Source organism: Marmota monax, unplaced genomic scaffold, assembly GCF_021218885.2.
Source record: "Marmota monax isolate L192 unplaced genomic scaffold, Marmota_monax_Labrador192_F-V1.1 WCK01_AAM20220418_F8-fsc00104, whole genome shotgun sequence".
NCBI lineage: Eukaryota > Metazoa > Chordata > Mammalia > Rodentia > Sciuridae > Marmota > Marmota monax.
This window is the reverse complement of record NW_026693836.1, coordinates 4,013,747-4,039,886: the sequence shown is the minus strand read 5'-3', so window position 1 is coordinate 4,039,886 and position 26,140 is coordinate 4,013,747. Positions and strand designations below refer to the sequence as shown.

The window sequence follows — 26,140 nt, the reverse complement described above, 5'->3', positions numbered from 1 at the left end:
CCAGTGCTGGGGATCAAACCCAGTGCCTCGTGCATGCTAGACATGGACTATACTTCTGAGTCACATCTCCATCCCTGCTAGGTTTCCTTCTTTGTTTTTGAAAATGAGGGTAGTTTTAATGAAACGCTCTTGTTTGTGAATAAAGAGGAAAGGCAATGGAGAAAGTTTTCCTTCTTTGCAAGTATGAGGCAGAGAAGAACCCAGAGCCATTTTGTTTTGTGTTATTTCTTACCAAAACTATGGGAAATAAGAGCACACTCCTGGCCAATCACCAGACACCAAGGCAATGGAGGAAACCACCCTTCCTCATCCCTTCCATCTGGTTGCATATTATAGTCATGACAGTGTTTCCCCTTGAACAATGGATCCTGAACCTGCAGTGTGTCAGTACTACACATGAAGCTTGCCAAATGCATCACTACCAAGTCTCCACATCAAAATGGCCTCTCTGCAAGAGTCGACCAGAAATAAATTCTTTGACCATCCTTCACAGATGATTTGAACTCAGGTCTGGAAAGTTTGTACTTCTCTGCTATACAAACTCTTATAAAATGTGCACTTCTGAAAGTCATAGGGAACTGAAATTTTATAAATTAAGCATACCTGAAACACAAGTGTGTTGAATTTAATGAAGCTAAATAACGATTAATGAGTAAGAGACTTAACTCTTTCTAGAGCCAACTAACATGCATTAACTCCTTTAGTAGAAGGAAGCCTCTTTCCTATCATTTGTTTTTAATAAATTCAGATTTTAAGACAATAGTTTTAATTGCTAATCTGAATAACTGGAAAAAGGGATATAGCTACTTTAGTTACATGTAAATAACATGTATCTACATAGTATGGTGACAAGGTGACCTTATCAAATATATCTAAGTTAATAACATGATGAGGGAAAACCTATAAAAACACCTAGCACTCTATACATAACTGCTTGATAAATCTGAAACTCTAAAACCATCCTCTGAGAATAGGGATAACCTGTTACGTGGGTTTAGTGAGATAATGTGAATCAACTACACATCAGTTGATCCCAGAGGCCAACTGCAGCCAGAGTCCACGTAAGACACACAGCTATCTCAGGATAGGGAAGGAAGACATCCCAGGTGGCATTACTGAACATGACGTGCTACAAACATTATCTCAGATAACCCTCATGTCCCTGAGAATTAGGCTTCATAATCTCCTTTGTACCCTAACGCACCAGGAATGACACACCTCGGGTGTCACAAGCCTGAGTGGCAAACTCGGTGCTGACTGTTGTGAAGCAAACCCCAGAATTTCAATGGTATTTTGCTAGATACTTGTGATAGTATTTGGGTTGCTTATAATTTCCAGGATCATGGACCTGTGAATTTGATTTGCAGCAAAGGAAGAATTATTCACTAATTTATCTGTCCATTCATTCATTCAGTCAACCAAAACACATGACATTGAGCCTCTGCCCTGGGCAAGACAATGCCTGGTACCACAAGACCCAGATCTGAGAGTCTAGTCAGAGAGACATATAAAGCACACAATGGCCAAACAGCACAGAAATGCAGCTACACAGGCTTGAGGTAGTGTGGAGCAGTGAGCTCAGACACCTATGTCCACGCCTACCTCAACACACACAGGACCCAGAACTGTGCCCAGGGCTACATCAACCTCTTCCTCCTCCTTGTCCTTCCATTTTAGATCATTGATGCCCCTTTACAAGAATCTGCCACAAACTATAGAGCTTCTCCCTGCCCCTAGATGAATGTTCATCCACAAATGTCATGTTCAGTTTTACTACACAGTCCAGTTTAAGCACCTTGAGCTTATCATCAACCAGGAGGATGAGAGGGAGCATAGTGGGAAATGTTGTGAAATACTATTTTCTGGAGGCAAATCAACCACAGGCCTCAGGAAGGGCAAAAGAAGAAACCACACACGGTTGAGAATTTTCTTTGCAAAGAGCATTGCTCTTCTAGTGGATCGCATTAACTCAATCCTCATAATCCCCATTTCTCAGATGAGAAAACTAAGGCACTGAGAATAACTTGCCTAAAGTTACACAATTAGGAGTGAAAGCACGATTCAAACCCAGCTTAACTGGCTGGAGAGTTTATGGCTTCCACTGGTGTTTTTAAAAGCACTCAGACTTTTATTTATTTATTTGATGTGGTGCTGAGGATCAAACCCAGTGCCTCACATATGCTAGGCAAGCACTCTACCACTGAGCTACAATCCCAGCCCACTCAGGTTTTTTTTTTTTTTTTTTTGGCCTCAGAACCTCTTCTTCACACTCTTAAAAATTACTGAGGACCAATGAGCTTTTGTTTATGTGGGCCATATCTGTCAATATTTATTTTACTAGAAATTAAAACTGAGAAAATTATATGTTGACTCATTTAAATAAAATAATAAATTGAACTATAAATCATATAAAATATTTTTATGAAAAATAGCTTATTTTTTGGGAAAAAAAGCAGTAAAAAGAGGGACTCTTTTATAGCTTTGCAAATTTCTTTCTGCCTGGCATAATAAAAGACAGCTGGATTCTCTTATCTGCTTTTGCTTGCAATATATGATTTGGGGTTAAAGTAGATGAAGAAATCCGAGCCTCATACAAATACGTAGTTGGCAAGAGGAGTATTTTAATAGGCTTTTCAGATAACTATGACTATTCTTTGAAGCTATATCAAAATTCAACAATCAGTGCGGTGGTTTGGAAGTATCCCCAAAGTCCCATGTGTTAAAGGCTTGGTCACCAGCCTGTGATAGTGCTATTGGAGAGTATGGAACCTTTAAGTGGTGGAGCCTACTGGAAAAAGTTAGGTCACTGGGGGTGCACCGTTGCAGGGGATAATGGGATCCTGCACTTTCTTATCTCTTCCTTTGCTTCCTGGCAGTTACTAGGTGAATGGCTTTGTACCACCACACATTCCTGCACCATAGGCTGCCTTACCACAGTCTCTACCCACAGTGGCCTCAAACCCCTAAAAACTGTGAGCCAAAACAAGCTTTCACCTCTTTAAATTGATTTATCTCAGATATTTGTTGCAGTAACAGCAATCTGACTAACGCCAAGTGGCAAGTTCTTAAAAGTAAATGCAATATGAAGCATGACCACCTACCAGAGGCCTGCTCTGGATATTCCCCTATTACTTTGAAATCTTATTGGGCCATCTTTCACTTTGAAGGGAGCTCTTGTTAACCCACGTAAAACTTCATAACAACGTACACTGGAAAAGGTATATTCACTGAATAATATAAATCATCCAACCACAGAAACATTTCAAGCATATAATATCAACAAAATCATATTTGTTAATATACAATGGATCTAGATCATCGAAAAAGTCTTTTACATACTGGAAAGCAACAACTTCAAGGTGGAAGATACGAATTTTCCAAAACTGCAAAGAAAGGCTCCATGAGATTACTTTCAATCAAAAGCTTGACTTTTATCCCTGGCAGCAAATAGTTGTTCCACTTGAAATGACAAGTTCCCTTTATTCATTTTTGAGAAAATATCTACCAAATCATAATAAGAATAGTTTGTCAGTTGTTCTTTCAAGTTACTATAACTTACTGTGGGGGGGGGGGCGGGAAGCAGCTAGTTGAACATGTATCTCTCAACTCAATCACAAAAGTATTTCTCCTTGACTTGGAGCAGAAGCACTTTTTGTGTACATCCCATTTTGTCACACAAGACATTAAAAGAGTACTCGGGGTTTGAGATTTAACATAATTAATCATTGAAGAACATTCAACTGGAATGTTCTTAAGCAAAATGGACTTTTTAAAAAATTGTGAGTGGGTGAAAAATAAATTGACCTCGAGCATGATCCAGTGCCACCACCTTGATTTATGCTAAGGCACCTGCAATTTTACCCACTGTAGCTTTTGACCACCAGGTGCAAATGTGAACACAGTGAAAAAAGTGCATTATGCTTTAGTATTATTATAAAAGTAGTTTTTAAGTCTCAGATACTGCTTCTCAAGGCCCCAGAGGCGACTCTTCGAGAAATGACTCTCTACATTACACAGCTTCTTCCATGGGGAAAGTCCAAAAGTTGTAACACTTAAGGAGAACTTTCAGATGAAAAAGGTGGAAACCAATTCTAAGAATGAGTCATTTCCCCAACTGGGCAAAGGAAGCCACCCAGAGCCCAGGGCAAGTCTGGGAAACCTTAAGAAGACACACAGAGGCCCTTTGATGTAAAGCATTAAAGCACTGCAGAACTCCATTTCTCAAAAGAATGGACCCCCGTGATTAATGAAAATGCACCTGAAGACAAACAACCACCTACCCAGAGAATATGGTACATGAATGCAGCTTCTTGCCCTTAAGGAATTTTTATAAAGGGGTATACAAATCAGCAATGATCTTTTTTCACTAGGAAAAGGGCGGGCGGGGGTAGAGGCAAAAGAGGAAGGAGGAGGAGAGAGGAGAGAGAAGAGAGAAGAAGGAAGTGGAAGGGGGAGGAGGAGGAGGAAAGGCTCCAGGAGATTAATTTGGGAGACAAGAAGAAAGAAACTTTAAAAACTTGTTAAGCAGGAAACTCAGCTATTCTTGGACAAAAAGAAAATGATGCCGTCCAGCCCAAACGCCAGAGTATTAGAAAGATTTAAAGGATAATAAAGATAGAGGAGAAAATATTAAATGGAAAGAAGTTCACACCATGCTTTTTGCTTTGTTCTGGTAAATTTGCTTCTTAAACAATATAAGAATCATGGCTCTATCACTGATTAGCTATGTGAACTGGTACAAATGATATAATTTCTTGGAACCCATTTATCTTATCAGTTAATGCAAACAATAACATCTTCTATATAGGGCTGTTGTGAAAATCAAATGAGACAATGGAAAAAGGACTATGGACAGTGTTCTAGCACATAGTAAGTGCTCAGTAAATTTTAGATCCAGTTAGGCACTGCAATGCACAACTGTAATCCCAGCTACTCTGGAGGCTGATGCAGGAGAATCATAAGTTCTAGGTCAGCCTCAGCAACTTGACAAGACCCTGTCTCAAAATAAAATAAAAAGAGCTAGGGTTGTAGCTTAGTGGTAGAGCACCTCTGGGTACTAGTATGGCAAAATAATAATAATAATAATAATAACAACAACAATATATTTTAGATTCATTTTGTAATAATGGAAAAGTCAAACAGGAATCACCACTGTAAAATTCACTTGCAAGAGACGATTAAATCATTGTGCTGTTGTTTTTGTTTTTTCCTAATATTGGTATTATGAATTGAAGTCCTGGCACTTTACCATTGAGCTACATTCTCCAGCCCTTTTTTTAATCTTTTTTTTTTTTTTTTGAGAAGGGCCCTCACTAAGTTGCTGAGGCTGGCTTCAAATTTGGGATCCTCCTGCCTTAGGCTCCCAAGACACTGGGATTATAGATGTGCACCACCACATATGCCCAAATCAGTAAGCTTTTAAAAAACAGTAGCAAGATGTTCAGGAAGATCAGAGATGAAAGTTCCTACAGTTTTGTTCTGTCAGACTATTCAGCTAACTACAGACTAAAACTACATTTTCAATTTTTCAAGAACATAAGATGAAGGAAGACCTAAAACACACATTTCTCTGAAAATAAGTTTAATATTGTGGTCTTATTATTAAAGACCAAAATAAGAGAATATAAGGAATTATCCAAAGGCCCTTCAGAGTCCCAACTTGGGATGGGAGTATGGCTCAGTAGTAAAGCACTTGCCTAGCATGCACCAAGCCCTGGGTTCCTTCCCTAGCACCACACACACACACACACACACACACACACAGGTTCCAAAGCCCCCAGCTTACCTGGCTACCTTGTCGTGAAAGTAAAGGGCCAGATGGGCTTGAAGAAGGCATCAGAAACCATCAACTGAATATCCCTCATATGCCTAGGATCCATCTTCAGAGAGTGACGCTGGGGTAGGTGGGGGGCACAGACCTGCCCTCTGTCCTGAGCATTACAAAGAAGAAGAAAGCTCTCTTCTCCTACCATCATTGTTCCTTAACTTTTCTCTCTCTTCATCTGTGGTATAACAGGATGAAAGTCAAGGTGTACACACCTGCTCTGCATCTGCTGCCGTCACAGCAATGTGGGGCAATCTGACCCAACTACCAAAAATGGGGGAAAGGCTGTTTCTTCAGAATCATGGCATTGGTGACAATTTAAGGCCTATTTTTATCCATAAAACAGTGAGTCTTGTAATGGTCTAGCCAACAAAATTATTTTTAAAAAATGACCTCTTTTCGAGGTGCGTAACCCCAGTGGACTAGGAAACCCATTATAACATTTTCTCTAAAATCTGTACGAGAGATAACTCAGTCAAGGATTTCAGAGCTGATATTCTTGAAAAAAGAATTCTGAATCACCTTAATTGATGTTTATAATGATGATCCCAACCAATCAGAAAAAGTAACATAAGGTAGGGGTTGAGAATAAGGAGGGGATCCAGCTTGCAGAAAAACTGCCACCCAGAATATCTACCTTCAGCTAGACAGAACATGAATGTTCAGAACAGTGCAGTTTCCAGGAGTTTACTTAGTGTTAAACGTCTAATACTTTATCCAAGGATGATACATCATGACGATGACAGGCCCATAAGCATGGCAAAGATGAGTCTACCCCCTTGAATTTAGGCAGGCTTAGGAGACATGGGCCAACAGAGAATTACAGAAGTGACTCTGACTTTCAGGAATGGATCACAAAACATGATGCAGTTCTTGTCCTGTTTGCTGGAATTCTCACACTTGGAGGCCCGAGCCACCATGTAAGATCTGTCAAGCCTAAATCTGTGAGGAAGACAAGGGAAGGCAACCTATAAGCACTCCAGTCAGCAGATCAACCTAGCCCAGGTGCTGGACATGTCAGTCCAGCCCCAAAGCACTCAGGCATCCCTACCCTCAATCTTGTTCCCCCTGAAGTCCCAGGACCTCTCAACTGTGCCCAACTAGACATCCAGATCCACAGAATCTGTGAGCACAACAGGATATTACAACAGTAACTGCAGCAATCATGATGCTAACTCATAAGTCCTTCAATATTTCAATGTTTCAGATATTGTTCTGAGTTCTTAATATGTACTCCTTATAATCATCTTTAGAGCTGGATATTACTATTATCCTATTTAACATATGAAGAAACTCTACTTAACAGACAGGTTAAGTAACTTGCCCATGACAATAAGGCCAAAGACTGCCACAGCCACGATGTGAATACAGGTTTCCAGCTCTGGAGCCTTAACTCTAAGGATAATGACGGAAATCAGAAAAAGGTATCCAAAGAACACAGCACAACTAGCCCATGGCTCACCTCAACCAGAAAACAGGAAGGATGCATTAAATCGTGCCTACTAAATTTAAAGAGGTTTCTAGAAGGAGATACCCCCCAATTCTATTAATCTCTCAGTTGCTCCATGCCTTCCATATCCTGCCAATCTCTGTATTTAGTCACCCTCCCAGCAGGGAACTCTTCCATGCCTCTAGAAGTCATGGTATCTGTAATTTAAGCCCATTTCCTATTAATAGGTTCAAAGCAAAGAACATACTTGAAAGGCAGCTATGAACCATTCCCCCAACTTCTGAGCAGAATAAGCCCCATTCATTTGCATTGTGTTTTCTAGTATCATACTACATTACATTCCTTTTAGAATATAAATTTTACAGGAGCAAAGGACATATAACTCATACCCAGTCCAACCCCTGGCATAGGATAGACCCTCAAATATCAGAAGAATGAACTATATCCTTGTATCGTATGCTCACCAAATTCTCCACTTCAGGATCAACTTGCACCATTCAGTCCTTCATTCTACAGATATTTACTGAGCAATGAGTGCTTCTGTATCCAAATATTTGCCTAATTTATAGTCCGTCCAAACCCAAGAAATGTCATGCTCCCTATGTTTAGCACATACCTTCCTCTATAAGGGAAACTGAAAATATGCAAAGTAAATTCAATCGGTATATTCATGATGCTGCCTAAAAAAATAATAAAAATAGAAGACTAAATTTGAAGCTACAAAATAATTTGAGCAAATTTAATTATACATATCCATTTTGTGTTCCTAAACTAATAAAGTGTTCATAGTCACTTAATAAATGTCATTAAAATGTATATTTGCATTTATTTCAATTTTTTTCTCCAAAGCCCTGAAATTTATTGTGGAGAAAGTTAAGAAAAACTTCAAACTTCTGGAAAATTTTATGTGCTCAACGCAGAGCTAAGAAAATCCAAACCTTAGAGTAGACCTTTTTAGACTCTCTATTCTTACTTTCTTGATGTATCAAGGGTCAAATCTAAAGTCAGCTAAAATGGATTTATTCTCGACTATTCAAGCAATTTATCACTCATTTTGATCTGCCAGGTCAGTCAATACAAATAAGTCGAATCAGATTATGCCCTTTAACAAACCTACAAAGCAAACCTAATACCCTGATTATCTTCATGGTTTATGTAAAGGGGTTTGTGATGTTTTTTGTATTACTTTTCCCAGTGTCTTAATTTAGGCTTACTGTGATTGCAGAAGGCATTATCCTTGACTCTCCTAGCTAGATAAAGGACCATTAGACCATTTCTCTTTTCAGAAACGAGGTTGGTTTAATATGTGTTCTGGAATGAATTTAATGCTGTACACAGGGTATAGACTCCTTCGGCTTCCATTAATTTCGAAAAAACATGTTCCTAGTCTCCTTGCCTGCCCTTGAATATTTAAACTTTCCCCAGATCACCAGGACGAGCAATCAATTTAACTGCAATGATATATTCAGGGTTCAATCTCTGGGGAAATAGGAACTTAGCAGGGAATTTCATGAACTCTCCTTTCCATATAGGGGGCTCACTCACAAAACATTTGGCTCTCAGAGCCCTTCTCAATACAGCCAGTATCAGGAAGGAAAAGGCTGACCTGCACCTGCTTTGGGGGGTTATATTCCTGGTCAAAACACCTGGGGTCACCAACAGAGCTGAGAAGAGCTGAATGTGCCTCCTTCTTCCCTGGCACTTGGCCACAGGGCATGTTCACAGCCCCATCTCACATGGAGGAAGCAACCTGAGCGTGGAAGACAAGACACCTCCCTTGTCTTGCCTGGCCTGTTCTAAAAAGGATGGAGGAAAAGTGGGAGAAGGCAGGGAAAGGAGGAAGAATAGAATTGATCAGAAGAGATGTGAGGAAAGAGAAGTGGGAAGGCCTGACTCCAAGTCCAAGGGCACTACTCCAAGGAGATGGAGCATTACAATACAATTTTAAAAAAAAAACTATTTTGCAAGTGCTATACCTTATGCAGCCCTTTCATGCTCCTTATCTCATTTAAGCCCCTCAATAACCTTGGAATGTAAGTATTTAACAAATACTTTATTTCATAGAGGCTAAATGACTTCACCAATGGCTTATCTACTGTAGCACAGACCCAAACTTGGCATGTTTTCCAGGTAGTGAGAGACAACTTAGGGAGGGAAAGCCATGGTCAGGAGGGAGTGTGGCACAAAAGAGCAATCAGAAGAGAGAACACAATGATGCATATTGACTAATCATTTTAGTAATCAATCTATTCCAAATTTGAGTCTTTAAAGATAATCAAGACTTGTTCTTCAGTGTAGGTCCATTTAAAAGGGACTATGCTCTAAAACAGTGGTTCTCAAAATATGGTCCCACTACCAGCAGAAGCATCACTTGGAAACTTTTTATAAATGCAAAGTCTCAGGCCCTAAGACCTAGAAATAGAATCTCTGGGATTAGAGCCCAGCATTCTGTTTTACCAAGCTGTCCAGATGACCCTGATGCTCACCTATGTTTGAGCACAGCCCTAGTATTTTATATCTAATACCCCCATTGGTTTCCTCTGGGATACAAATAACTTGCTCAGTGAGGAAAAGGAAGGGGAGCTGCCCATTATGATGTTTGGGACAAGTCCTGGTGACATCAGCTACGACTTATTGTACCCAGGATAACAAATACCATCAACTCTCAACCAGCCTCATTCAATAAATAATATTTGATACATGATACAATGATCAGACATGAAAAGCTAAGGGCCTATGAGTGAGAACTGGAATTCAAGTTTCTCAGAGCAAAAGCATATATGAGCACTATAAAATAATGTACCTTCCTGCTGTTTTAGTAATAATCACAGTAGGCATTTACTGAAGGCCTTCAATGTGCCCGGCACTATGCTAAGTATTATATATGCATTATTTAATTTTACTCCCATGCAACTCCGTGGAATAAGAACTGTTACTGTACCCATTTTACTCATGAGAATTTCAACAGGTGAAATTCTCCGATGTCACACAGCACAGTCCAGGACACAAACCAAATATATGTTCTTAATGCCAAATACAACCTCTTATTTCATTTTACCATATATTCTAACTCAACCGATTCAATTTTATTCTTAATCTTTATGTTACCAAAGTTTTGAACATTGTGTTTTTTTGTGTTTTAAGCTATCATGCCATGTGCTATTTAAAAAGTCCTCAACCACTCCATTTACCCCAGGTCCTTCAGCATGCACTCAAGAATTAGAATAACTCACACTAAAGAATAAATGCCAATAAAGATGTCAAAAAACTGGATCAAAGACAAGAACCAATTTTATTCCCACCATGCTTTGGCAACATGCCCACGGAAGCTCTCTCTCACCACCTGGACCAAAGGTAGCCCTTTCTGCTCAGTGGTCCCACAGAAGATCACACATCTCTATTATGGTACTTAGTACATAGTAATGTCTACACACAACCCCACTGATCTGTGAGCCCCTGAGAGTAGAAGCTCTGCTTGATAGTCCATGTGTACTCTTCCAGAGCATGAAATGCCTAGTCAACACTTTTAGAAGGTCGTTTATAAGATCATAAGACATAGAATCCTTAAGAAGGATAAATGTGAGGTACATTTTAAATGTAAACCTTGTAGAAGAAAACATAAGAGAAAATATTTGGGCCCCATATGCCTAGTCAAAAATGTTCTAAAAAGGATGTGATATGATATGATATGATACCAAAAGAACAAACCATAAAAGAAAAAAAAATCAGTAAATTGGACTTCATCAAAATTAAAAACTTTTGTTCTGCAAAAGTTTCCAGAAAGAAAATGAATAAACAAGCCACATACTGAGGAAAATATATATGCAAGCCACATACCTAGCAAACGACTTGTATCTAGATTATATAAGAATTCTCAAAGCTCAACAACAAAATAAATAATACTGTCAGAAAAGAGGCAAAAGACACAAATAGAGATTTTACCAAAGAGGATAAACAGATAACAAATAAGCACATGAAAAGATGCGTAGCATCATGAAGCCATTAGGGAAATATGAATCAAAACCACGAAAAGACTAAATACCAATTAGAACCCCTAATGGACAGCCAAAAAAAAAAAAAAAATACCAATGACAACACCAAATGCTGGCAAGGATGCAGAGAAATCAGATCTCATACATTGCTGGTAAAAATGATACTTGATACAGCCACTCTGGAAAACAATTTAGCAATTTCTTTAAAAACCAAACATATACTTACCACATCATCCAGCTATCGTGCTCCTGGTCTCTTATTTCAGAGAAATGAAAACTTTTATCTGCACAAGAACCTATATAGGAATGTTCATAGCAACTTTATGCATAATAGTCAAAAACTGGAAACAACCCAGATATCCTTCAATAGGTGAATAGTTAAACCACAGTACGTCCAAACCATGGAATACTGCTGAACAATAAAAAGGAACAAAACAACTGATCTGAGCAAAAATATGGACGGATCATTATGCAGAGTGAAAAGCCAAATGCAAAAGGTGACATACTGTGTGGTTTTGTTTTCAAATTACAGATATGGAGACCCAATCTAATCGGTTACTAGCATCATTCAGGGACAGAGATGTAGGAAGAAACAAGTATAATCTTGGAGGTGATGAAATACTTCTATATCTTGATCACAGCAGTAGTTACACAAATCTACACATGTGAAAAAATGCATAAAAGCATACACACACAAATACAATTGTGTTCATGTAAAACTGGTGAAATCTGAGTATATTCTGTGGATTGTACCAATGTCAATGTTCTGGTTCTGCTACTGAACTATGATTATATAAACTGTTACCAATGGGCGAAAGGGTAAAGGATACAAAGGACCTCTCTACTATTTTTGCAACTTCCTATGAAATTATGATCATTTCAAAATGAAAAGCTAAAAAAAAGGAAATATAAACATTTTACTAAAAACAAAAATAAGTAGGATACAGTTGCAATATTGGACAGTTAGGTTTCAAACACTGGTTTCAACATACACAGTAGAACAATAATTGTTTTTAAAAAATTAAATCCAATTCTCCATAATTTTAATAGGGATACATTTCCTAACACTTTAGAGTTACTTTCCTGTTCCCTCCAAAAATGGAAAGAAAAAAAAAATGCCTGATGTGTGAGCCCTCTAGGGAACCCAGGAGTTCTGCCTCAAGTGCCTAAAATGAAGGCACTCTAAGTTTCCACAAGACCTGGTCACAAGACAGAGAAAAGAGCCTCAGAAGTGACAGGAGAAGGCCCCCAGCACATAAGCCCAGGAGCAGAAGTGACTTCCTTCCAGCAAAAGTAGCATACTGTCCTACCCACAATGGCCAAGATTTACATTGTGCCTCTCCTCCAAAGACAAAACAAAGTCAAACCAACAAAATTTAAACCAAAAACTCACTAGGCAAACAAACAAACCTCAACAATCTCAGACAATTTCCAATAAACCTTGTAATCAAATATGTCCTCTTGCTTGACCTTCATACTACCCCTTGCTTTTCAAGGATTCTATTACCTACTGAATTTTGTCTCATAAAAAAACCTCCAAAACGAATGAAAAAAATAGGAGAAAAATTATAGAAAACACTGCACACTTTCCTGACCCAAGCTTCCATGTGCATTTAAAATGCAGACAGCTACCAAAAAAGAAAAAAAAAAAAGTGTTAATGTGGGGGAATTTTGCATATAAGAACTATTAACAGGTCTTATAAAGTTTATCTTACTGGCCTGAAAAAATCAAACTTTTACAATGTTCACTAACATTTCTTTTGTTTTATGTTATTATTTGTTTGAAGTCTTACATTACAGACTTTTGTCAGTTTCAAAGCATTTTCACAAATGACTGAAGAAATAGGCAGCACAGTACCTAGAGGCTGTACTTTGCAATAGAACTCTCAGCAGACAGAAGTTGACTAATTTCCATTGGTTTGCCATGGTTCCCCCAGGCCCTGAGTCCACAATCTCCACAGGGGTGCACATCAGAAAATGCAGAGCTCTCTACATGGAAGCCCCAGCCTAACTGGCCAAGGGCAGACACTCTCAAGTCTAATCAGCAGAGTGCCTTCCCATAAAAATCATTCACATTTCTGCATTCATGTGCTTTTCTTCATGACAGCACTTTAAAATCTCATTTAAATTGAAAGTCCTCCATTAGCTTCCATGAAAATATGTATTTTTCAGTGCTTTGATCTCTACATGCCCTTCACTGCATTAATATTCTTCATTCTCCACCATCTGCACAGAACCTAAAAGACCCAGACTTGTGTGAATTTTAAAAAGAAAGAGAAGAGAGAGGGCAGTTACAGGGGCAGCACCTTCTCTCCTCCTGTCCACCTGGAGGTTTATAATTTATTTTGAAAAAAAAAAAAAAAAAAAAGACTCACACAAAGGCAAAAATATGCCCGTCCAAGAACTAAACATCTTCTCCCTTCCCTCCTCCCCTCCAGGCACCCCCACCACCAGGTGGAGAAGAGCCTCCACCTCTCCACATTCTAGCCTTTTTCATTCTGGCCAAATCAGTACTTTCTGCCCCTTTATTTTTCAAAACAATTCAAAATGTATTTAAGTATTATTCCCACACTGTTCTCATAAAGAATGTTCATAGTACATAGACAATGCTCACAGTACAGTTCTAAGAAGTAAATTTTTCGTTCCTCTAGATTCTTCAAGAACTTGCAATCCAGAGATCCCTGACTGCAAATCTGGGTCTGATGTCCGCAGCTGCCCCAGTCCAGAAGTGTTAGGCAGCCAGGGGAAATATTAGCCTCTTTGGCAGGGACCCAAAGCCCGGTTTTGGAAGCAGAGAGCCATGATTGTTCAATATTTCAAGCCCTGACTTTTCGCTCCCGGAAAAGGAAGGAATTTTTCTGGAATTGTAGCTATTAATATCCCTCTATTCTGGTTTAATTCACTTATGGTGAGCAGGTTAACACATGTTTGGAGTAGACAAAAGATATTTTCGGGGTCACAAATGGCTCTCATGACCCCCTACTCTCACCACCTCTAAGGACTTTCATAAGCAGTTTAAAACTATTCTCTAGACATGCCTGCGGGGGGGGCGGGGGGGCGGGGTAGGCAACCATATCTCCACAGAGTAAGAGAACAGAGGGACCAAGGGGACAAACTGTTGTATCCAAATCTCAAAGCTTCAGAAGGCTGCATGATCAGGGACCCTGTCTGCTGCAGCCCACACTAGCTTGGCTAAAGAGTATTTGCTATGTGCAGACAGTAAACTCACTTCGAAGACAAAATGGCAAAAAACCTTCGAACAAAACCGGAAGGGGTACACCTTGGCAGTCATCAAACAAGAACGAGTACGAGGAGTAGAGCGAATCGAGGAGAGGCTGGGGAGCTGCGGGACAGACCCTGGATTCAAGGCCTGGGGTTCCGAGAGGGAAACTTGGAAAGCGCGTCGAGAGTTCAGTCCAGGCGGAGGAGGTGCGCGCCAAGGCTCCTCGGTCCCTCCAGCCTGGCTGCCCCGGCCCCAGCGCAGGGCCCCCGCTCCGCTGGGGTGTCAGGGGCCGACGTGCCAAGCTTCCTCCTGCCACAAATGTCACATTCCAAAGAAAAACGGTTCCACTTGGAAAGTTTAATTTTTCACCCTCTTGAAACCCGATTCTTTTAAAGGCAGCACTAACAGACCAAAGAAAGCTAGATCCAACTCCCAGTTTTCAAAGAAACTTGTCTGGGGAGAACAAAGGAGCAGTGGCTATCGCGATCTGAGCCTCGGGGTCGCAGCGCTAGCTCTTCGCCACCCCACTCGCCAGAGCCGAGTCCTACGTGCTGGCAGGAAGGGTCCACTCCGAGCGCCCGAGCGCCCGAGCGCCCGCGCCCGTCGGGCGGGCTAGGGCGAGCCTTTGTCTATTGCGGAGGGAAGAAGCCACCCGACAGCCTTTCCGCCCCCTCCCTCGGCGGCCGGGGAACCCTCGCGGGTGCGTCTAGGAGAGGCCAGCCATATGGCAGCGCCCCTCCGGAAAAGCCACCCCCGCGTCGGGGGCGCGCCCGCACCCTAGGGCCCACCCGGCCGAGCTGGGGAAGGCAAGTTCCCAGTGTCCCGCGGGGCCGCGCGGCGCTGAGATCCCGCCCGTGGGCACCAGGGATCTGGAGGGTGGCACGGGAACCGAGTTCTGTTTTTTTTTTTTTTCCTTTTCTTTCTGGGTCCCTGGGTGGACACCACCGGGCCCCCCGCGCCGAATCGGCTGCTCAAGCTGCAACATCTGGAAGGGACTCTGTCCCCGGCCTCCAGGAGGACCCCCCACCCTCGGTCCCTGCTGCCCAAAGCAGCTGGTCCTTCACGTGGGAGACTTGGGGATGCCCTCCCCGCACCCCCAGCGGAGGCCGGTTACCTTTCACCGCTGGCTCACAAGTTCCCCGGTGCAACTTTGCCCTCCACATGAGGCGATCATGGCTAGTTCAGTCCCGCAGCGGGGGAAGACGGCTGCCAGGCAGCTCTCTGGGCATCGCGTGGGGCAGCGCGGGGAAGTGGTGCCTGACAATCAGCCCCATTCACACAGGAAGGGGAGAAATGCCAGGGCTTCACCTCCAGTCCCAAACCGGACAACCGCAGCTAGGTCCTAGAGCGTCCCGCGCGCTCCCGCCGCCGCCCGCGCTCCCCGCTCCCTGCGCGCTGGCCAGGGAGGGTCGCCCGGACTCGTCACTGTAACCCTACACTCCACCCCCGCCCCAGCACCCGGCCGCTGGGCCCTAGAGCCCGTCTTCAGCCACCCGCCACCCCTCCCGGGACCGCGAGATTGCCAGGCTGAAATTGCCCTGAACTCAAGCTGACGTGTCTCCCTGAGATTTAGGAGGGCCACTGTTCTCCCTTGTTTTGTCCCCTGCGGCGTTTTAATTAATGCCAGTTCTTCTTTCGATTTTGTCTTCCTTCCCCCTAGGCCATTCCCAGCCGAATTCTGTTTCCGGATCTGCTCCCAAAGTCCAGGTTAGGTTCTGCTTAGGATGGGTTTTTTTCCCTTAAGTAGAATTTACAGGTGGACAGTGACCGCACATTTCTCAGCAATTCCCAGGCCCCAGGGATTCTGTCACGCACTGGTACTGGGCAACAGGCTGCTATTAGATGCTCCATGTGAGGACTAGAAGGGTCAAAACAGAACTTACAGTCCTAGATACTAAATGTATCCTAGCACTGAACAATTCTATGGCCACAAACTCCGGGCCATTATCTGCCCCAATAGCGGCAAAGAATGCAAATGACTCTGGCAAAGTGTTTCTGATTCTGCCTCATCTCTTAAATCAGGCTGTACTAAACAACACTCTGCACTTACCCTATTATACTCTCTGCCCTGATCTGGGGTGCCCCTCCTGCCGCCTAGCAATAATGCCTGGCTTCTGGGCAGCTCTGCTGCTCAAAGAAGAGAGATCAAGTAACATAATGCAATTGCTGCCCACCAGGTTAGTAAGAGCCTTGCCCTTCTCCCCTCTCTTTTGTCCTTGCCAGGCCTTCAAGGACTCCTGCCTGGATTGTGGCACCCTCCAGTCAATTCTGGTGGGGTTGTGAGTCCTGACAGCAGTCTATTCTTCTAATTCCCATGATGGCACATCTGATTCATAACCTCTGCTGTAGAGATACAGTCCAAATGGCAATCATTAAACAATTATTTTTCAAATACCTACCCATTTAAAGTCTCCTACCCTAGCACTTAATAGCACACAAAAGAAACAGAGCAGCTAAAAAGCCCTTCAAATATGTGTTGTCTACTTAATAAGACAAATAAGAGAAAGGGGGAAAGCAACAATGTAAGAGATTGGAGACTAGAGATGCTTGGGAAAGGTGAAAAGGACTAGCTTTCTGCAGGAGAAATGAGGCAAATAGTTTGGATGTAGCAGGAAGAGGAGAAGGCACCACTAGGCAAGAGGAGGCTGAGCTTAGAGAGAGCTGAATACTTGGGAAGAAAGTATATATAGAAAGAAGAGTTTTTACTAGAAAGGAAGAGAAAACAGAATAACAAAAATCATAAAAATGTAGAACTGGAAGAATAAAGAAATTATCAACCAAAACTTTCACTAGGCTGAAGAGAAATTACAGGCCTGACTGTTGAATGACTTGTTGGATGTGACAGAACAAATTCAGCAGCAAAGCCAGAAGTAGATCAGACTTCTACCTCAGTGTGTTTTCCATCACACATTGTAAACCCTAAGTACAATTTAAGAGTTAAGACTGTATGCTACAGGCAGTGAGCAAACAAGATTCCTAGGGCACAGGGGCACACACCTGTAATCTCAGCTGCTTGGGAGGCTGAGGCAGGAGGATCGCAAGTTCAAAGCCTTGTGAGACCTTGTCTCTAATAAAATATTTTTTAAAAGGGTTGGAGATTTGGTTCAGTGGTTAAGACCCCTGGGTTCAATCGCCAGTACCAAAAAAAGATTTATCAATTCACCTTGAACTTATATCAATTTCGTATAGATTGGAGACAAAGAGATGAATAGAAAAATAGAGAAAGAAGAAAGCTAACTTACATATTTTAAAATGAAGTATGAGTCACCATTCTGTAATCTGGGAGACCCAAGGATTTAGCATCAACTCTAGAACTCTAGAACAAAATAGTCACCAGCTGAGCCCCTCCTTATCAGTGTGACCTTGGGCCAATCACCTAACTTCTCTAAACTTCAGTATTCTCCTTTTCAAGATAATGAAAATAGCACCAAGTTTCACCGGGTAGTTGTAAGTATTGAATAAAGTAACTAATGCCAAATGCTTAAAACAATGCATATGTAGTACTCAATATACCTTTGCTCATATTATTTCAGTGAACTTTCCAAAGGCCCAGTGAGATAAGGAAAGGATCTGGGATAGTTACAGGAAACAATGCCCTGTTAGGGTAAAGGAGACAGAAGGAAAAAGATACCATATCTTTGAAGATAACGAGTGATTCCCATGATGGCACATCTGAAAAAAGTCTTTGAAGCAAGATTTTACTCTTTTCATGATTAGATGAACATCATGGGGAACATAACAAGAAAATCAAGTTAACAGAGTTTAAACCTGAGTCATAGGAAAAAACAAACCACTCTTAGAAGAAAGGGTCTTTAATGATAAAAAAGCTGAGTTAGGAGGAACTGGTTTGAGAAAGATGTTGAGTTACTTACTGTAGGCAACTTTAGGTAAGACATCAAGGACAGATGTATAAAGAAAAAGAGAGATACAGTTCTGAAGATCAGTTCACTTGGAAAGTGCCCACAACTGAAAAATGGGGAAAGAAGAGGCTAGAAAAGAAAAAAAGCTGGGGAAATTTAAAGGCATAAAAGCCAGAGGTGGTGTCAAAAAGTTGGTCCCTCTAAAAGAAAGTAGAATGAATTGGACATAACTTTCCTATGCTCACATATGAATACACATCCAGTGTAACTCCACATCGTGTACAACCACAAAATGGGAAGTTATACTCCAAGTATGTATGATATGTCAAAATACATTGTACTGTCACGTATAACTAAAAATGAACAAATAAAAATTTTAAAATAAAGAAGTTGGTCCCTCTAACTGATGCTAGGTATTCCTAGATCTTCAGAAGACATGCTAGGCACAGCTTTGAAGGCTCATGGGTCTTTGACCAAATTAATTGATCCTACACTCCTCAAATTGATTCCAAGTCATCAAAGGAATGGCAGCACAGGCAGAAAACTGCCTGTGCAGTTGTCCCCCTCCAGTACCTTAATATTTCCTCAACTGTTAATAATCTCTATATCAGACACAGAAAATGAATAACTTTACATCAAATACACCTGAATCTATTGCTCAGGAACTGAGGTTTGAATAAAAGACTAGAGATTTGATTAAGATGTTACCAATATCAGCATTTTCCAATAGTATATTTGGTTTCAGATTCCATTTTTCTTTTTTCTTTCTTTCTTTTTTTTTTAAAAAAATCTAAATACTCTCTAAAGGTCAGCGTCTTTTCTAAAGTCACCCAAATTGGCATTTACTAACTCCTAGAGAAGTCAAGAAGGTGATTAGCTAATTTGAGCTCTCTTTGAGACAGCCCAGAAAGCAGTCTTTAACTCCAAACAGCACAGGTACCTGGATGTTCCCCATAAGCACAGAAGCAGGAAGAAGAGCAAGGTATCAGGCATATAGGTAGAGGACAATGAGCAAGGCCTTAGAGTTCTAGTCCAGGTTCCAGTGGTTTCCAGACACAGACAGTAACTTAACATGAATCTCAGATTTCTTCCCTGCAAAAAAAAAAAAAAAGCCTAGGAGGTAAGTACCATTATCCTGGTACTTTCTTCCTAGGTTTAATTGTGAGAATTAAAAGGAGTAATACATATCAAAGTGCAGGGCGCATTCTGGATTCAGTAAAAAAGTTAGAAACCCTTCCCTTGTCCTCCAGTTTTTTGAAATACAAGGACTTAAATGCCCTATTAAAATGTGAATCTCCTTCTCCTCCCACTTTTTTATTTATTTTTTATTTTATTATTATTTTTTTGGTAGTTGTAGATGGACAGAATGCCTTTCTTTCTTTTATTTATTTATTTATTTAGGTACTGGGGATTGAACTCAGGGGTACTCAACCACGGAGCCTCATCCCCAGCCCTATTTTGTATTTTATTTTTAGAGACAGGATCTCACTGAGTTGCTTAGTTGCCTTGCTTTTGCTGAGGCTGGTTTTGAACTCGCTATCCTCTTGTCTCAACCTCCTGAATCACTAGGATTATAGGCATGTGCCACTGTGCCCAGCTCCCCTCCCACTTTTCTTAGCTTTTACATAACAACACTAAAAATCTTTTAAAATTTTTTTAAATTAATTTATTTATTTTAATTAGGTATATATGACAGCAGAATGCATTTTGATTCATTGTACACAATTGCAGCACAACTTTACATTTAAAATCTTTATTAAACCAGGTGAGGTAGCACATACCTATACTATAATTCTAGCTATTCAGGAGATTGTAGCAGTATGACCATAAATTCACAAGGTCAGTCTGAGCAACTTTGCAATATTCTGTCTCAAGATTAAAAAAAAAAAAAAAGGCTGGAGGTGTAGCTCATTAATAGAGGACACCACCACACACACACACGCACACACACACACACACACAAACACACACACCACCCCAGGTTCAATTTCTAGTACTTCCACACACAAAATAATAATAATAATAATAATAATAATAATAATAATTCCTTGCTAATTATTTGACTGGATGAAACTTAAGAACTGGACATGGCCAGGTGCAGTGGTGAACACCTGTAATCCCAGTGGCTCAGGAGGCTGAGGGAGGAGGATCAAAAGTTCAGGGCCAACCTCATCAATTTAGTGAAGTCCTAAGCAACTTAGGGAGACTGATCTCAAAATAAAAAATAAAAATAAAAAGGGCTAGGGGTGTGGCTTAGAGATAGAAATACCCCTGGGTTCAACCCTCAATTAAAAAAAAAAAAAACCTTGGCCTGAGCTTGCTAGAAGAGAGAAGTCTAATGGCAAAAGAAGAGTGGATGAACATGACCACAAAGGAAGGGCTACTGCACAGCCTCACATAGGACAAGTCATGATGGTTAGTTAGATCACAATTAACGACCACAGAAGGAACAAACCAATAAGTGAATGCAATCAGGCTACCTTGATCAAAATGCTTGGTTTGCTTCTAGAAGAAGGATGTTTAAAAGTCCAAATTCTGTAGTGCTTTCCAAAGTGTAATTTTTAAACAACACGTATCAAAATTTGAATTTCTCATGTGCTACCTCCAAGTTCCAGAATGTTGAACAGTAGAGTCCTGGAGCCTGCTCAGTAATTCCTAGCACACTGGAGTTTCCCACTGGCTCACTGGGGTCGTGGTGCTCTTGCAATTCTCTTTCAGAAGCATTTACTACTTCAGAGCTAATAGCTAAAGGTAAAGAATGACGGTTGACAGACTGGAGTTCAAAACCAAAGCATTATGGGAGCATAGAGGTGTGAGTGATTTTGCACAGAGGAAGAAGGGCAGGTTCCAAGAAATCCAAGTGCTAAAGGAAGGCTGTTTCTAACAGAAAAATGTGGACACATGAAAGGAAATCACACATTGCAGTGTGCTTCTGAATACTTTCTTTTAATCTCTTCTTTACTAAACATAAAATGGTCACATTGATACTGGTTTAGGTAACTCCTATATAGCAGTTCCCCTTCATCTGTAGTTTCCCTTTCTGTGGTTTCAGTAAACTTGGTAAACTATAGTCCAAAAATATTAAGTGGAAAATTTTAACTGTGGTCCAAAAATATTATGTGGAAAACTATAGAAATAAAAAATTCATAGGATTTAAAGTGTATACCCTTCTTAGTAATATAAATAAAATCTCCAACAGCCCTGCTTTGTCCCTCCTGGGTTATGATGCATCTCTTTGTACAGTGTATCCTCCCTGTATACATTACCCATCCATGTAGTATAAAAGGTTTTGTGATGGAGAACCACTTCACATAACTGTGATTAGAGTTATAAAATAGTATAACTCCTATTTTATATTGCTTATTATTGTTTATCTCTTACTTGCCTAATTTATAAATTAAACTTTATCGTATATGTGTATGTATAGGAATAAACATAGTATATATAAGGTTCAGATATTTGGAATGTATCTCCCTTGGATAAGGGAGCACTATTGTATTATCACCAGGCAGAAAAGATTTTTTTTTCAGTTCTCTGTTTTACAAAGAGAATAGTTGGGTGTTTTTTCATCCCTGCTTGTTTCCAAATATAAAATTATGTTCTTGAATAAGCTTTTTTCCATAGCACATGCCTCCTCTGGAGATTCTAACACAGGCCTTGCCTGCATCTTATATTCTGTTGACAGAGGCATAATTCAGGGAACACTAGGCGTGCCAAGGCAGAAGTACTGGGTGTGCATCCCTGGGAAGAAAGGGAGGACCAAAGGGCCACACTGACTGAAAGTGGACAAAAGAAGAAGAAGATGTGGTGAGCAAGGGGGAAGACACACAAGATGAGATAGCTCAGTAGCTACAGAAATATCAGGTGCCTATGAATGAAGAAAACACTCCTAGGGACAATTAAATGTTATATAACAGACTGGATCATTTGAAAACTCTGCTCTATTTGAAATTTACCCAAGAACTCTGTACAATTATGAAGAAAGCTTTCCCAAGGAGTATTTATTAAGTATCTACTAAGGGCCAGGCTGTGTGCTACCACCCTATTCAGGGAGCTTGGCTTGTTTGTTAAGTTACTAATCTGAGTCTGGCCTGTCTGGATGCTTTTAGTTTCACAACCATAGTGACACACTGGTCTCTTCTTGACTCACTGCTTTTCCTATGTGCTAATTACCTAATATGAACTAAACACATAATCTGATCTATATAAAAATCAAGAAACAGAGAACAGATATGATCATATCCAGAGAAAATGCACTTACACCAAACAGGTAAGGAGAGGTAAAGACAATGCCTCAAACAAACCTGAGATCAAATCCTGAATGAGACAGAGTAACCGTGAATATTAATAACCAGGTATATAGTAAATATTATATATTTATATCTCTTATATTACATAAAGGATAATTATTCTGATTATTTGCTATTTTTACTATTGCTTGGAGTATTGAAAGTTTAATATTTTTTGATTGATTGGTTAATTCAGGCGTTCTCAGTTTTAGGCATCTACTGACATTGGGGCTGATGATTTTTTTTTTTTTTTGAGGAACTGCCCTAAGCATTGTGAGATAACTTCTACACACTAAATGCAGATAGAAACCATCCCCTTCAAACCCAGTTATGAAAACAAAAAGTCTCCAGACATTGTCAGATGTCCCATAGGGGACTAAATTGCCTCTGGCTGAGAACCACTGAGTTGGGGATTAATTGATGACACCCAGTGTGTAGGATGGGGAGACTCCCAAGGGTCTAAACATATTGATCATCCCATTGACTTATTGGGTGAAGCCAATTGCATACTAACAGGAAACAGCCTCAATTTTGTTCACCCTACAATATGTGATGTTATGGTAATTGCTCCCTTGTTCTCTTTTCATGAGCAAAAACCTAATCATGTTTTAGCCTTTTATTTCCAGTGATGATGCAGACACATGTTTTGTTTCTAAAATGGGAAGCATACTGAGTTTCTAACACAACAGCAATGCAAAGCTGCTATTAAAAAACGAAAATTTTCACAATAAAGGGAGAGAATTTAGATCAGAATGTTCACACTGAGGGATTTCAAAGGATCATAATCACCATTTTGAACAGAATGCTTGGATGTTTTATTCTGAAAATGTCTCCAGTTTGGAGTTAGAAAGAACAGCCCCTCACAACCTCTGCAGCAATTCCAGCTCTTCTCTGCAAAGATGCACTACAGACCAGTAGGTCTTACACTGTAAAACCAGAGACAGGTGAGTGGAGAAACTCCCACCTTTCCTAATGGCTCCAGTCACTGGGGATGATTCAATTTAGGAGAAAAAAATATTTTACAACATAAACTCAGAGCAGGAAGGAAAGTTAAAATCCACATGTTAGTGTTCTATAATCTAGAAATCAGAGAGTATTTATAGTGCAACTGTAATAGAACTAGTATCATGCTAAGGGAAATTGTCTTTAGAAAAATTCACAGTAGAGAGAGGAATAATTAGAAATAGCAGGGAAAAGTTATTTCTGGAAAAGTCATAAACAGAATAACTGAAAGGACTGTAGAGTTTGAAAGAAGGCAAAGCTTTTTGAGAACTATGATGGATCATTCATTCATTCATCTATTCACTGTATCATTCATTCAAAAACTATTATTGACTTCATTGATAAGCCAGTTATTCTGCTAGATATTTGAAAATTCTTTTATGGGCTCTGTCTTACTAAATGCACACAAATGAATCTACAATAACAAATCTAAGGGCTGAGTGTGATGAAGAAAAGGAGAAGCTGTAAAAATAAATGGAGAAGGGTGACTGCTTAGAGGGAATATGAAGAAATTTCTCCAGGATGTAAGATTTAAATAGATACCTACAGGACAGGGCATGAAGAAGCAGAGAGATTATACCATCCAGAACAATACAGCATGTGCAGAGATCTGGAGGCAGAGAATGTGAAGAATTTAAAGAAGGCAAAGAAGTACAGTTCTTGCCGTTGTCCTGTACTGAGCATCCAGGTATGGCCCGGGAAGAGTGCCTTAAGAATACTAACAGTCTCCTTTACCAGGCTGTCTAGAAATGGCCCCTTTCTATTTAACCTTTATGAGGCAAGGCATGTAAAATATAGGATCCAAATCATCGGAGAGAATAGGAACATCAGAAAATGACAGCTGGGGATGTAGCCTAGAGAAAGAGTGCTTGCTTTGCATGCATGAGGCCCTGGGTTCAATCCCCAGCACAGCAAATAGAAAGGAAGGAATAAAGGAAGGAAATAATGACCAATCTAGAATAAATAATATAAAATGATTAAATGGAAACAACCTGCAAGTAAGCTGCACACTCTGTCTTTTGCCACAATGTCTACCCAAAAGATGCCCTCTCTCCAGAGGCTTCCAGGGAATCCTGCTGAAAACAGGGGAAGACCCATGATCCTTCCTGCCATCAAGGCAGTGGTCCTTAACCTTCAGCAGCACTGGAATCATCTGAAGAACCTGTTAGAGATTGCTGGGCCCCACCCGCAAGTTTATGACTCATTAGGTGTGGGTGGAGCCCAATAATTTTCACTCCCAGGTGATGCTGGTGCTGCTTGTCCATACCACATTTGAGAATGACTAGGTAGGACATTCAGGAATCCACATTTCTCTGCACCAGAATCCTATTCTAAATGAAGAAACAGTCAAGAAATATTGTAGGAGCAAAATGATCAAGACCCAGTTTTCTGTCTTGAGCTAGCATGCATGGAGTGCCCCTTCTGGGCCAGTGCATTCATACATTATCTGATTTCATCAGCATATAACACTCAGAAAAGAGGTATCATTGCCCATGTTTTACAACCGAGGAAAGGAGGCTAGGTGAGGTTGTGTGGGTTGCTGAGATAACATGGATGGCAAGCAACAGAACCAGGATTCTAGCTTGTTAGTGCGAGCTCTGGTTCTTAGCCACTATTTTATGTTGCTTCCCAGCTAGTCTGTCCCTTACTGCCTACCACACAGCACTCTGAAGTCAGACCCCAATGTAGTGAGTGATGGACTAGAGTCATAGAGGTTTTCGTGGGACCTGAACTTGCTACAAGTTCTTCCCTTTCCTCCTGGTAGGAAGTGAGATCTGTGGAGCCCTCTACATAAACAAGATTGTACACAAATATACACCCTCTCTTTAAACCACCAGAGGTGATTTCCTCACTCTGGCAAGCAGTTAAATATTTTAAAACATACAGACTTAACAAACAGATGGACCTATGATCAACACCCCTCTGCCACTTACTAGTTACCTGATATTCTCTGAATTACTTTTCTAAAGCTCAGTTTTTTCTCTTTTCATAAATAATAGTCATATCTACCTTCATCAGTCAGTCAGTCATGTGTAAAGCTCTTAGTAAAATGCTTAGCACACAGCACTGTGCTCCACAACTATTAGTGTTGCTATTACCTGTTAGAAACTTTCTTATTAAACGTTGCCATTTTACAGGAGTTTTATTTATTGATGGGCTAGACACAGTTTCTTTGGTTTACTCTATTGAGTTTGGGATAGGTGCAAGAAATGTGAGTGATGAGCAAGTTGATTGGAGTTCATTCACTCCACTACCTTCACAAATAAAAAAAATAAATCAAGATACCTTAAAAGGCAAAATGTAAGTTAATAAAGAATTAATTCGGAATTAATTCACTGACTGATATCAACACAGACCAAGTATCAGGTCAGGTTGGATGTGAGGTCATGTGTTTATTTTTCAGGCTTGATTTTAAGTAAAATATTCCTTACCTGGAAGTTACTTAAGACATTGAGAAGGGTAGGAGAGGATGAGAACCAGACCACTCCTACCTGGAGAA

At 40.5% G+C, this 26,140-nt stretch overlaps 1 protein-coding gene across 3 annotated transcripts in view; it reads right to left on the bottom strand.

Annotated features, from left to right (window-relative positions):
* Amotl1 (angiomotin like 1) overlaps nucleotides 1–26,140 on the bottom strand; it is a 156,532-nt gene that overhangs the window by 84,812 nt on the left and 45,580 nt on the right. Inside the window, exon 1 of one of the 3 annotated variants that reach the window (XM_046462348.2) lies at nucleotides 15,604–15,885. The exons of the other annotated variants lie outside the window; for them this stretch is intronic. Within the exon in view, the coding sequence (XP_046318304.1) occupies nucleotides 15,604–15,652 (49 nt within the window). The 5' untranslated portion in view covers nucleotides 15,653–15,885. Of the gene's footprint in view, nucleotides 1–15,603; nucleotides 15,886–26,140 lie in introns of those variants that run through there. 3 annotated transcript variants of the gene reach the window in all.